The 14025-nt window shown below is 43.9% G+C and overlaps 1 protein-coding gene across 1 annotated transcript in view; it reads right to left on the bottom strand.

The window, feature by feature from the left end:
- Positions 1–373: 373 nt before the first annotated feature.
- PA2G4 (proliferation-associated 2G4) overlaps positions 374–14025 on the bottom strand; it is an 86905-nt gene continuing 73253 nt past the window's right edge. Inside the window, exons 7-13 of the mRNA XM_030196752.1 lie at positions 12086–12164; positions 6965–7043; positions 6741–6874; positions 6480–6574; positions 2674–2801; positions 2404–2457; positions 374–2172 (exon numbers count right to left, since the gene is read on the bottom strand). Coding sequence (XP_030052612.1) covers positions 2107–2172; positions 2404–2457; positions 2674–2801; positions 6480–6574; positions 6741–6874; positions 6965–7043; positions 12086–12164 — 635 coding nt within the window. The 3' untranslated portion in view covers positions 374–2106. The remainder of the gene's footprint in view (positions 2173–2403; positions 2458–2673; positions 2802–6479; positions 6575–6740; positions 6875–6964; positions 7044–12085; positions 12165–14025) is intronic.

The following is a 14025-nucleotide window of genomic DNA, read 5'->3' as shown; positions in this document are numbered from 1 at the left end:
CACCTTGTGATACTGCAGCAGCCGATGAGCTTTTTCAGCTCTTTAGCATCATAGTCTAAGTTTCTGCTTCTTAGAATAAACATGTCACCTCTGTAAAGGCTGCTGCACAGTAGCTAGTATCAACACAGCAGCCTTCAGAATGGTCACTATGCTCCACTCCAACTATCAAGATGTCTTAGCAAATTAGGAGGGTCTTTCATTAAGGAATGCTGCCATTTCAGCACACATTAAAAATAGGCACACGCTAAAGACGCCCATAGAAATACAAAGGCATCTTTAGAATGCACCTATTTTTAACATGCACTACAAAAAGTCAGCACACCTTAGTAAAAGACCCCCATAGCAAGCAAATGTGAAAGGAGTGAAGTCCACCTCACTTCACAAAAAGGATTTATAGGAAAACTGACACATGATGGAAGACCACAGCACCACAATGCCATTAAAAATGCACACTACTTTTAACAGTTTATGTGAAGTTTTAATACCTAATACCTCTAAGCTGGAGAGAGTAAATCTGTTAACAAATCCTACATAGACACTGTCTCGTGGCATTTTAAGCCCAAAGAAACAATGTTATTTTTGTGTCTTTCTTCAACTGGAAATTCCATATAGGTGTTCCCCACATTAAGACAGTAATCCAGTGGTTCCCAAACCTGCTCCTGGAGGCACCCCAGCCAGTCAGGTTTTCAGGATACCCACAATGAATATTCATGAGAGAGATCGGCATGCACTACCTCCACTATATGCAAAGCTCTCTCGTGAATACTCGTAGTGGATATACTGAAAACCTGACTGGCTGGGGTGTCTCCAAGACCAGGATTGGGAACCAATGCAATAATATTTCATTGAGCTTCTACAACATATAGCATCAATGGCGTCTCTAAATCAGCACACCAACTCTCTCCAGGTTAAGATGTGTTTGATAAAATGTGGAAAACATCTCCACCTGTTGCTACTGTCTTCTTCAGGCCATGGTCATAATCCACAGATTGTTTTTAAAAACTTCAGATAGTTAATAGTTGTTTTGCAGTATCGGTCTTTAACCACTTGTGACTGTTAAAATACATGCGTAGCACATAACATTTGTCCTTCTTTTAGTAAGGTTTTGAAATATATATATTTTCAAAGAGAAGACTTAAAAGTTCCAATTGAGATAATATAAAGGCAAATATCTTTCAACAACTATGAAGAGATTGTAAAGCTCAGACCATGCAGCAGATATTTTCTCACACTTTGTTTCTTTATCACAGCAGGGGGAGGGGTAGTGCCTTTCTTGTGCCTTGCAATTATACAGTACAGTCATTTGACAGCCAAATCACAGTAGTGGCAGATGTTCCAAGTCAGGGATGTTCAGAAATGGATAAGAATACAGTAGCTAGCAGTTAACTACCTCTCCAAAAACCATGTTCCTCTTCTCCCACCCCCCAAAAAAATTCAACCTCCACTTTACACAAAATTTAAAATCAAGCCACAAACACCTTTCAGAACTTTCATTTTAGGTGAAAGGCAGGATGTAACAAGGCTTCTCCAGACTGAATGAGTACCAGCATACTCTTTGGATTTCTGTGGATAGATGAGCTCAATGAAATGAACCCCTGCTTCTTTTCTATGTACCTCTTCCTGCCTCTCCTCGGGGTTTCTTAGCCAAGCTCCTTCATGGCAACAAGTTGCAGCAGACTCTCAAAGAGAGGAGGAAAGAGCATATGGTTGATTCAGCATAGCTATACTAGCCCCACTAGCTCAGGTAGAAGCTGTAAAAAGAGCAGCGCTGCACTGGGTTTTTACACCTGATTTTATTATTTTTCATTTTGTAAAGGAGTTCAGAGGTTGCAAAAATGCTACCTCAGAGTCAGTCAGTGAGCTGCCTGTGGCCATAGGGCATCCAAAAGATAGTTTTCTGCTTGGTCATAAAAACAACCCCCCACCCCCCCCCACCAAAAAAACAAACCAAAAAAAAAAAACCTACAAAAAAACAAAACAAAAAAACCCCCTCAAGTCCCCACACAATATTTTCTTTTGGTTGGGCTAGTTGGGTAAGGTGTTTGTGTGAGATGTAAATACTACAAAAACAGACTGGCAGATGGGTGAGGGTATAATGAGAGCCCCTCAGTCAGCTGCATCATTTTCCTCGCCCGTTTCTCCAGCTGTGGCATTCTCTGCGTTTTTAGAGGCCTAAAAAGAAAGAAAAAAAAAAAAAAAAAAAAAAGACAGAAACGTGAGATAGGAACACGTTCAACAAAACCATGGCTTAGAAAAGGAGCTTCTTTCACATTCACATCAGTTTGGGAATGGGCACAAACTAAGTTCACTCAAATAAAATACTTCTAAAAGCTCTCAGTTGGGCTGGCAATGTTGGCAGCAAATTACTGAAATGTTACATTCACTCTTCACAGTTAATGGTACCTTCTTTTTTTTCTTTTTCTGTGTCTTTCGGCTGGCGGAACTTTGTAGAAGTGCCTAGAAATATTTAAAATATAAATAAATAAAAAAGAACCTTTATAGAGCACTTAAGACTTCAAGTTTCCTTAACTGATTCAGCTATCATTTCCCGTAGGTCAAAATCAGGGATAGTTTCAAACCTACAACACACTATTTTAATGGAACTCTGTCCAACTGACAGGTCACTATGAAAGCCCACTGCCTGGAATCCAGCAACCAACAGTTTGCACTCACCTTAAGATCTCCATCCTGCACCTCAAATTCAGTCTTGTAGAGGTCAGGCTCAAAAGGGCCGCTGGTTATCCTCATGGGGCCATTGGGCATTAAAAGCACCGTGAACTTAAACTGAGCGACAAATTCACCTATGGAAGAATAAAGGTAGTCATCAAATTGACACTGACATTTGTCCATCTTCTTCTGATGAAGACATTACTTGCACATGAAGTTAAACTCAAAGTGAACATTAATCTAAATTTCTTTGCTAATCCTGCACTGCACAAAAAAAAAAAATCAACACAGTCTGATGACTCTCAGAACATCCCCTAGCTCTGTGGCACCATCTAGGACAGACCCAACTATGACTCACTTGTGCAAGGTGGCAACAGACAGTCATCAAAATACAGGTGAACTCTGATTCCCTGGCGCCAAAGGAAGGCCGTGCCATCACCACCATAACACAACCTTGGTAAATATTCTTGCAGCCATGGCAAGACCAAAGGGCAAAGCCCTGAACTGGAAGTGACAGCCCAGCACCACAAAATGTAGAAATAACTGATGAGGTGGCCACATGGGTGTATGCAAGTACACCACCTTGGGATCGAGGGCGGTGAGAAATTCTGACAGAGGAAGACATCCTGTCCACACAAAAGGAAGATTTGAGTAGCTGAAAAGCGGGACGTCTGACCATATTGCTGATGCCCAGGCCGGTACCATCTGCTGTCTTGAAATTGAGAGCCTCTTGAAGGCGGATGACCAGAGGCTTTCAATTTATCCTCTGGCAACCACTGTGGCTTAGTTTCCCTTCAGTTATTTCTCCAAGTTACTGAGATCTTCTCCAAATAGCCACTTGCCCCGAAAAGGTAGTTCAACTAGTGAATATGACGTTGCATCCGCTGGCCAATGCCGCAACCAGAGTTGCCAATGTGCCTTTATAGCTAAAAACATACTGTGGACTGTAACCCATAGCATGTCATAAATAGAATCTGCCAAGTAGGCTAATCCCGCTTCCAGCTGCGCATTATGGCACACGTCTTGTGTTGCTGACTGCTGATGCCTCTTCAAACATGCTCTTGCCACAAACGAGCTGCACACTGTCGCATGAATGCCCAAAAGGCTACTTCAAAGGCTTGTTTCAGTGAGCCTCCTAGCTTCCTATCCTGTGGGTCTTTTAGGATAATGCCCTCTTCCACGAGCAAGGTGGTCTTAGTCACCACTGTAACCAGGGAGTCCACCCTGGGAAGCTGCAATTTATCTTTCTCCTCCGGAACTAACAGGTAGAGGTAAGTCATAGCTCTTTCCACTCTCAGCCCTGCATCTGGTGAGACCCATTCTGCTGTAATCAGGTCCTTAATGTCTGGATGCGTTGGGAAGGCCTTAAAAGGAGCTCTAAAACCCCTCATGAACGACGATGGAACTCCGGACGCCAAAGGCTCCTGAATGGAAAGCACTGCCAGTGCCTCAGAAATAAGAGTACTGAGCTTCTCTTTACGAAACAGCCTCACTACTTTCAGATCATCCCCCTCCTCAGGAGGGAGCTCTCCCTCCTCCAACGGCTCCTTCAGGATGGTTCCTCTGAATAGTCCAAGGCCACATAAGAAAAGGAGGAAAAAGCAGAGATAGCCTCATCTGCCCACTCTGGGAGGTCTAAATGAGACCTCTTAGGAACCATGGGGCAGCGGGAGCGAGAAACTGAGCACTTTGCAGCAACTTTGACTGGCCCTGCTTTAATAAATAGGCCTGGTGTAACAGCAATATACACTCTGGAGAAAAAGATCCTGATGCAGATGAATGCTCCGGTAGGTCCTAAGGGTATAAAATGATGGATGTGCTCTGCATGTAATCAGACAGTGGCTGCTCCTCACTGCTAATTGGCCCAACAAAATGGCACCCAAACCCATGCTCTCCTAAACTGTGCAACAGCCCTGCTGGAGACCAAGAAAACCCCAGGATATTTGGATGCTGTGTCAAATCTGAAGATGTGCCACTGCTGTTTCCTCCACGTCCCGCGGGATTCCCAGCTTGCACACACTGCAACGCCCCAACATCAGCTGGCAGGTCCCACAGAGGGAACACCATTTAACTGCCTCTGCTGGAGTTTCCATTCACCCCGACTGACACAAATGCAGCACAATGTGTCCCAAGCAGGGAGTCAGGATACCTCCATTCACCAAGTAGAGCTTGCAGCCCTCCAAGCGGTTCCAAGTTAAACTTCAGTTGGACTTACCACTGCTGGCTGCTCTCCCAAGCTCACAGTCTTACCACAGATGAGAAAGGCTCAGGACTGATACTGTGTACCACTTTCTCCAGCAAACCTTTTACTTTTTTTTTAAGGAAGAGGATAGCTCCACAGGAAACAGGGAAGAAGTAAAGGGAGAGAAGAAAAATTTGCAGGGCACCACAGATAGGGATCTGAAGACCTCCAGATATAACTCTGCAAACTCAAGCCACCCACAAAGCTCAGCTGGGGACCAGCTGACCAGGAGCAAAACACTCAGAACCAGCGTCTGAAAAGTGTGTCCATCCATCTGCTGGAGATGGAGTTGGACTGGATACAAAAACAAAGAGCAGAAGTGTCCCTCAAGCTATTTCGCAATGTGTGTGTTCTATTGGATTATATGCAGCATTGTTTCTATCGATATACACACAGTCTTTGATAATGTCTCTAAGCAACTATTTAGGGCTAAGAGATCTGTGTGTCCACTCAAATGAAATAGTCCATGCATCAGTACCAGTCACATCTGCACCTAAAATAGAGTGAAAGATTTCAACATCACCTCTTTGCAGCTCCAAATCTCAGGCTTTTCTGGGATGCCTCTGATCCTGAAGTTATTTCTCTTGGATTGGTTTTGCCAAATATCCCAACTTGTCCATCAGGTTCTCTCTATTCAGTTCCATGCAGGTTTGTAGGCCTGCTTTTCTATTACTTCTCCACGTTCTCTATACTGTTCCGAATATCTAAAACATTTCTTTAGATCCGTAACTATTCCCAAGCAAGTCTACTTTCAGTACTGAAACATCGGATTTCTTTAGTATCAAGTAAACCAAGATCTCATCTTTGCACTCAGCTTGTCTTGGTCATATTAACATCTGCCTTCACTCTACTACTACTACTACTACTACTACTATTTAGCATTTCTATAGCGCTACAAGGCATACGCAGCGCTGCACAAACATAGAAGAAAGACAGTCCCTGCTCAAAGAGCTTACAATCTAATAGACAAAAAAATAAAGTGCTCTCAAGCATTGAGTATGAATCTCTTACATGCACTGTGGGTGCCATGTTTTTACTGCCTTGTGCCACACAGGGAGCAATACAACTGGGTCAGGACCAGCAATACTTACAAGCTTGGCACCATCCTCATGCCCTCACAGCTTATTTATCAAAATGTAGTACCTTACCTGTACTGAACTTTGCAGTTAGGCAGCCATTCCCTGGGGTTATGTCAATTCTTTGATTATCTCATGATTTGATTGCATTATGAAGGTTATTACCAATCAGCTCTACCAGTTATCCCTTGCACTAGAGGCTGCTTCTACTACTCACAAAATTTCCACTGGTGTGAATCTATCCCTTTGTTCATGTTACCAGGTGTTCAATCTCTTTACTTGTATTTAAGGCTATACACAAGTCTGCAGCCAAAACTGAACCTGATAGAATCTGCAACACTCTTGCAGAAAAAGCCCTCACAGTGCACTGTAAAGTTGAAGGGTGTTTTACCAGTGCTCTGTGAGATCTTCCTGAATCAGGGTGAGGCAGGCACTTCATGCGGTGGGGGGGGGGGGGGGGGGGGGGGGGGTGCTCTACAGGTTTCATCTCTTACCTTCCTTTTCATAAAGGACATTGAAGGGTTGGAGCAGCTCATGCTTGGCACATTCCACCACACCCATCCTCGCTTTCTTTTCATCCTCAAATGCCCTGCAAAGAAAAGGAAAAGGATGTGAACAAACAGTAACAGAGAAAAGGGATAGAAATGAGACCCCTAATGAGACTACTCCTTCCTCCCACCTATAGAGAGAAAAGATCATACAGAATGAGTGACGATCGATGCTATAACCTTTCAGATTCCTTAGCAACCCTGTACCTGAGTGTGAACGGCATGGCATCAAATCGCCTCTCCACCTCACTAAAAAAGGCTCGTGAGGTTTTCATTTTCAGCCCGTACTGCTTTGTGGGGTCCCTTTTGTAAATTGTAGTTCTCTGCCCAGCATCCTTTGCCTAGAAACAGAAATAATTAAAGGATCATACCACCACTAACGAAACATAAGTTAAAGAAACAAGGGAGGCTAACTGAGAAGGGGTTCTCACCTTCCCCTCTCCTGTGCTCACAAGAACATCAACAGCATAAACTTCATGGACCTCAAACTCTGCCTTTTCATGGTCCTTCCTGCAGGAAAAAATACACAACACACACCATGACTCGCAGTGCCTGTAATCTCACAAAGGATCTGAAAGGAGAAAAACAGGGCTCCAATAATCACACACAGCTTTTGAGGAAGATGAAAGCTCAAACCAACTTCAAAGGCAGCGAAAGAGAATTTCTTGATAGGAGCCTTTAGCTAAATTCACAGGCATACTTGGAGACCTTCCTTTTCAGTTTTTATGGTAGTTAATTTTCCTAAGAAAATATTAGTGTTTATTTCAAGAAAACAAAATTGAGTAAACTAGGAAACTAGTGATTTTTCTGAGTAACTACCGTATTTTTCGGACTATAAGACGCACCGGACCATAAGACGCACCTAGGTTTTAGAGGAGGGAAATAGGAAAAATAAAATTTTTCCTTTTTCCCTCCTCTAAAACCTAGGTGCTCCGGTGCGTCTTGTCCGAGTTCGGGACCGCCCTCCCCTACTCACGTCAGCGATGTTCACTGGTGGTCTAGTGACGTCGGGGCAGGAAAGAGCCCCCTCTTTCCTGCCCAGCACACTGCTCTCCGTCCTCCTGTATGCTGCCTGACGGTCTCGGCGATATTCAAAATCGCTGACGTGAGTAGGGGAGGGCGATCCGGAATCGCTACCTTCACACTATAAGACGCACCCCCCATTTTCCTTCCAAATTTTGGGGGAAAAAAGTGCGTCTTATAGTCCGAAAAATACGGTAAGTTTATTTTGGTAAATAGAATATTTTCCTCTGAACTGTTTTCTTTGGTATACACAGTATACAAGACCCATAAAAACATTTGCACTAAATGGGTACGTCTTTTGAATGGTCTAACTATGCTCCCTTTCACGCTCTCCCTCTTTTGAGCACATTAGATTAAATCCTCTCCACTATCTACAGCCCCCATAATGTTAACTCTCAACCCCCTTCATCCCTTGTAGTCACTTTCTCTCTTAATTCTTCCTTGCAGCAATATTCCCATTTGTATAAAAATCACTCTCGCCTTCTCTTCTCTACTCACTTTCTCCTCCATCTCTAGCAGCCGCACTGCATCTCAATCACCCCCTTAACATCAAGGGTCTCTCTTGATACCTCCTTTCACGCCTCCTGGAGCCTGCAGGCCAAGCACTTCACCTTTGTTGGTATGAAACAGTGTTCTGCAGCTAACTAATCCAATGCACGAGCAACATTAGCTGTGGCCAAGAGAAGAGCACTCCCATTTGGTTCCTGCTCCTGAGAGGGGGCGAGGCTGCACAGCTACCTGTAGCAGAGGCTCAGGAAGTGTGAGGTCAAAGAAGGACAGCCAAGGCAGTGGCAGCTCTCTTGCCACACTCTTGCTGCTATGTTGAGAACAGATAAGAGTCTAGCAAGTGCAGGGCAGCTCTAGTGGCAGCTGTGAACATGAAAGTGGAGGCAGGTTGTGGTGCAACTGGAACCATCCTGTACATTCTGAGCCAAGTGAAGTTGGAAGAAAATCAGGGAACTGAATAAGGTAAAAAGTTAGGGTGAAAACGGCTTTAAACCAGTTTTCACTTTTCATAAAAACCATGAATTTATGGGTGAAAAAAAATCAGTTTGAAATGAAAACAAAGGTGACTACGTATACTGAACAGCACTAGGTGTGGGGAATGAGCCGTCCCTGCTCTTGGTCACAGGAGTTGCCCCCGTTCCACACTGATTTTAGAAGTGGGCAAGGACTAGGAATACCACACCTCCATAGAACCACCAAAGTGTGGAATGAAGTTTTCTCAGGACTTTACCTAGAGAGGTGATCTCTCCTACACAGGTTAAGACAGAGAGACTGGATAAAATAAGCAAACAGCCTTGGTGAGTCAAGCCCATATGGTTAAGAGGGCTGCTTTTAGGCTTAATGGGAGGAGATAACATCTTTCATGGGTAACAGAGGAGAATAAATGAGGAATAGCACTTTCATCTTATATGTCATCTGAATGCAATTCATAGGGCCAAACGTCTACTCTGGGGTTATTTTACAGTTTAATTTATTTTGGGATATTTCAGAAATTACAAAAGATTTTTGTGTATATTAGTTGCTCATATTGTATAGAGTAACTGTTGTACAATACGGTGGCAATAACCTCTTAGATATTATATTTACTGTATTGTTTCTAACACCTGGGATATTATTAGAAACAATGATTTTTCTGGTGTTTAGGGTGGGCTTTTAATGGAAGCACAATTTCTGTCCTCCGCCACCCTGCAATGGCTACCATTTCTTTCCTCCACCCTGCCCACTGAAATACTGGCTCTGCTCTCCTCCACCCTCCTCCTACAATTGACCTCTTTTTTTTTTTTTTACCTCATCTCGAGGTTAAGTGCTGGGTCAGTGCAGTGACTGAAGCATGCATGCTTGCTCTAGGCCTTGAGCATTGTAGGGAACTTGGGGGTACTCGGACCCCTAATGTCTGTATGTTCAGAGCACCTCTCTGGCTAATGAAACAAGGGTTACCTGTAAGATTTATTTCATCCCCCATAACTATTCTGTGTGCTGTTTTCAATCCTTACTAACTAGATCAGGCTGCAGAGTGGCCTTGTGAAATTGTCCAATGACAGCCATATGACTCACACTCCTCCTGACTAGCCTGGACCCAAAAACATATTTATGCATTTAGCGTGATTTGTTGGGCAAGCGATGGGAGAAGGGGAAGTGGACCTTTCACTGAAACACAGATGTGTGTGGGTGAGAAGACTGTTATAGAAGATCTTGGGGAGGGAGGTGAGTCACGAGAATGAGAACAACAAACTGTTTTTCTGTATTTTTGCTGACCAATATTAAAAATGTAAAGGTCATGTCTAGGGCAAGATACTGTACAAGACAGCTTAACAATTTATTCATTGTGAACTTGTTACAAGCTTTTAGTAGAAAAACATATGCATATAGAATGGTCCAATGTAATTAAGATAACTTTAATGGATATTTAGATTTATATTAATTTTGAGTAAAGATTTCCTGTGTTTCATACAGTTTGAAAACATATCTAGATAGTGAAAAGGGGAAGTTGGGAACAGTCTGACCGCCAAGCACAGGGTCAGCTGGTACAGCAAAAATAACTTAGTTATAGTCTTGAAAACTGCTGAAGTAGCATGAGGAGGGGGGGCATGGAATTTGTGACAGAAGGAATGGTGGGAGAGAAGTTTCTAGTAGGTGGATGAAGATAGCATGACTTTGTGACAGTGTCAGGTGGGGTGGCGTAACTGTTACTCTAGGAATTGGGTTATGAACTGATAATTGATAGGATAGCGGTCAGATGTGAATGGAAGAGGAAGGTAGATGATTGGTTAGTGGGATGTGCTAAGATGATAATTAGTTTCCAGATTGTTGTATGATATGTATTGTATAAATACAAGTGACAGACTAGTGTTCGGGAGCTTCTTTGTTCCCAAGGCAGTGAACTGGCTTGGAGATAAAGGGGGGAGGGGTCTCGCTAATCATTTATTTTCTTTATTTCAGATCTACTATAAGCCTCAGCTTGAGCCACTATTTACTTGTTTCCAAAATAAACTTTTTTTAACATTTCACTTCTGAGTAAGTAAGCATGATTTGTTTTGTTAGCATAAGAAAAACCCAAGGACATGAGTGTTCCAACAACAGTCAGTTGGGGTAAGTTCTTATGGGAGTGATTGCCCAATGTGTGATAATCATAAGCAGACCCCACCACCAGTCCAGCACCATTACCTTGAGACAAGGTAAGAAGAGATCCAATCGCTGCCCAGGGGGTGGGGTGATTATTGGGGGAATCTTGATTTGGTTTGAAGACTAAATTCTCTGTGTAAGTGTGGGGGGAGGGGTCAGTGATTATTAGAAATATGGAGTATTAATTCTGGAGAAATTCTGTACAAAAAATTGAGAATTCAGCATAGATTTAAAAATTCTGCACACTTAAAACATTTTTTGTGTGCAGAATTCTCCCCATTATAAAAGCTGACCCCCCCCCCTGGTTTCATCTTCTCCAAAACCCTCTTAGTTTGTCCTTCCCTAACCCTGGTAAGTTCAGTCACTAGCCTTTTTTTCTCCTCTTCCAGGGTGAATATATCCCATTTTCTCCCCCTGCCTCACCTCCTCTCTGTTTATCTGTTATCTACCCCCTTTACAGCTCTTAGCTTTCCACAGTTTTCTCTACCCAAACCTGAGCATTCACTGCTCTCCCATTCTCTCCCCTTAATTCCCAACGACCCCAGTTCTGTCCATCCCCAAGGTCTCTTCTTCCCCCAAGGCACAAACCTCCAACCTCATCTCCATCTCCCCCCCACCAGAGTGATCTCTTCTCACACTATCCCCCATTTCAATTAACCATATCTTAGCAGCCGAGCAAGAACCACATAAGGAAACAGGAGTGCCTCTGACTTTGGCAGCCTAGCAAGTACCACGCTGGCATGCCTCTCCTTCTCTGACAATCATCACCCTGAGCCTCTGCTGCAGGCAGCTGTGCAGCCTCGCTCCCTCTCAGGAGCAGGAACCAAATGGGAGTGCTCTTCACTTGGTCACAGCTAATGGCATGCCCTGGACTGAAGATTTACTGGTGCAATCTGGCAAGGGCTGCAGGAGGCATGCACTCGTGAAGGGAGGTGGAGGATTGGGGAGAGGGACTCAGACTGAATGTGCACTTCCAGGGTGCAGGGACCCAAGTCCGAGACCAGTGCCCCTGCGGCTTTAGCCTTTTTTTTTTTTTTTTTTTTTTTTAACAACTCTGCCAATAAGACCTGTTCCTTTTCTCTTTTAATTTAATTTCCTTATAACAGGGCCAAGCAGGTGCATCCATAAAAACCACAAGAAAGTAGGGCTGCACAGAACCACCTACTTCTGCTGGGAGACTGACAAATACTGCTGAGGTGAGGATTGAACAGCTCCTAATGTAAGGACACTAATCAGTAGTTCTCAGTCTTCCTCTCCTACTACCCACACAAAGGAATGAAATTTTAGTCACCCCAAATCTTTCCGCTCTTGCTCAAGAAAATGCCAATAATCCCTCATGCTTCATCCATAACAGAAGTGACTTCCATGATAAAAAGCCTCCCAGGTTGTGAGGTACATACTTTTGTTGGTCTGTAGGGTTCTGAATAATGGTTTTCTCCCCATCAATCACATGCTGCTTCAGCTGATGAGAAAGCATTCCTGCATGGAAATAGAATGAGAAAGAACTTCAAGCACATAGTATGCAGACTGCACCCATCCATGAACCAAGTGCTATATGGGAGCTTTTTCAAATTGTCTTTAAGTGCCAGAAACAAAACATTGATTCCGTACACACCAGCCCACAGCAGCAAAGGAGAAATTAGATCTTACCTGCTAATTTACTTTCCTCGAGTCTCTCCAGACTATTCTGAATGAGTGTGTAAAATGCAAGCTTACCAGCAGAGGGAGACTGAGAACTATTGATTCTGGCTCTCGCATAAGGAACTGTGCAGCCCTGACCCTCTCAGTATTTCTAACAGTCAAGCAAACAAAACACACAGGATCATTACAAACAAGAACAGGACACTGAACATGTCCAGCAGAGCCCCCCCCCCCCCCCCCAACCAAGGAGGGAAGGGAGCATCATACGGATTTGTAGCCAGTCACAAAGGACTAGACAGTGGTTAGGAAAGCAAACCAGACCTAGTACAGCTACAGACGCCCCCCCCCCCCCAAAAAAAAAAAAAAAAAAAAAAACACAAGCAGACACCAACAGAGGCGTTTGGGAATAGTCTGGAGAGAATCGAGGGAAGTAAAATAGCATGCAAGATCTAATTCGCATTCCTTTTCGTCTGCTCCAGACCATTCCCGACAAGTAGGAAGTACCAAGCAGTACTCACCAAGGGTGGTAAAGACCCTGAGTCAACACAGAAGCTCCAAAAGCAGCATCCTCAAGGGCCTGGACATCCAACTGATGCTGCTGCACAAAAGGAATGAAGAGACAACCAAAGTGACCACCCTACAGATATAATGCAGATGAATGACAGAATGCTCCGCCCAAGAAGCAGTCGTGCTTTCGTGGAATGAGCCTTCAACGCTGCAGGAGCCGGCTTACCTGACAGCAAATATGCCGACAAAATAGCATCTTTAATCTAAGGAGCAATAGAGGCTTTGGAAGCCTCTTCCCCCTTGCACAGTCCACCAAACAGCACAAAGAGGCAATCTGTCTTCTGAAATTTTTCCGTTCACTTAACATAGCAGCGCAGAGCCCTACGCACATCCAACAAAACAAGGGATCGAGAAAGAGTCCACCCTGGAAAAAGAAGGTAAGGAAATTGGCTGATTAACATGGAAAGGAGATATCACCTTAGACAAAAAAGAAGGAACAAAGACGCATTCTCCAGACAAAAGTAAAGGAACAGCTCCCTGTACAAGGCTTTCAACTCCAAGATATGTCACGCAGAAGAAATACCCACCAAGACCACAACCTTAAGCGACAGATCCTTAAAGGAGAACCACTATAAAGGCTCAAAAGAGGGCCGAAACCAAGGCTGACGGCACCAAATTCAGATCCCACTAGTGTACCACCTGATGAAAGGGAGACCTTACCCCTTGAAGAAAATGAGAAATGTCCGGATGAAGCATGAGCAACCACCCCTGAATTGGACCCCAAAAACAAGCGAGGAAAGACAAGCCCTTTTCCAAGCCACACTATAGGAAATCACGATCTGACCCAATGAGGACCAAAGATAAATAAGCCCTCTGTCATCACACCAGTCCTCAAAGATGCACCAAACCCTAACATAAGCCAAGGAAGTGGAACACTTCTTGGAACTCAACAGCGTGTGAATGACACCCGAAGAATAACTCTTCTTCAACAATCTCGCCCTCTCAACAGCCAAGCCCTGAGAACCAAGCCATGGCCGGCATCCGAACCAGACCATGAAGGAGAAGATCATCCACCACGGGAAGCTGAAGGGGATGCCTCAGATCCACATACCACGTGCACCTTCAAAGAATAGAAAAAGGATCCAAATGAAGAAAATAAGAAACATCATAAGCAGTGTCAAGCTAAATGCAA

This window comes from Microcaecilia unicolor, chromosome 3 (genome assembly GCF_901765095.1).
Source record: "Microcaecilia unicolor chromosome 3, aMicUni1.1, whole genome shotgun sequence".
In the NCBI taxonomy this organism is placed as follows: domain Eukaryota; kingdom Metazoa; phylum Chordata; class Amphibia; order Gymnophiona; family Siphonopidae; genus Microcaecilia; species Microcaecilia unicolor.
Note: the sequence above shows the minus strand (reverse complement) of the source record. Positions and strands in the feature narration are given on the sequence as shown.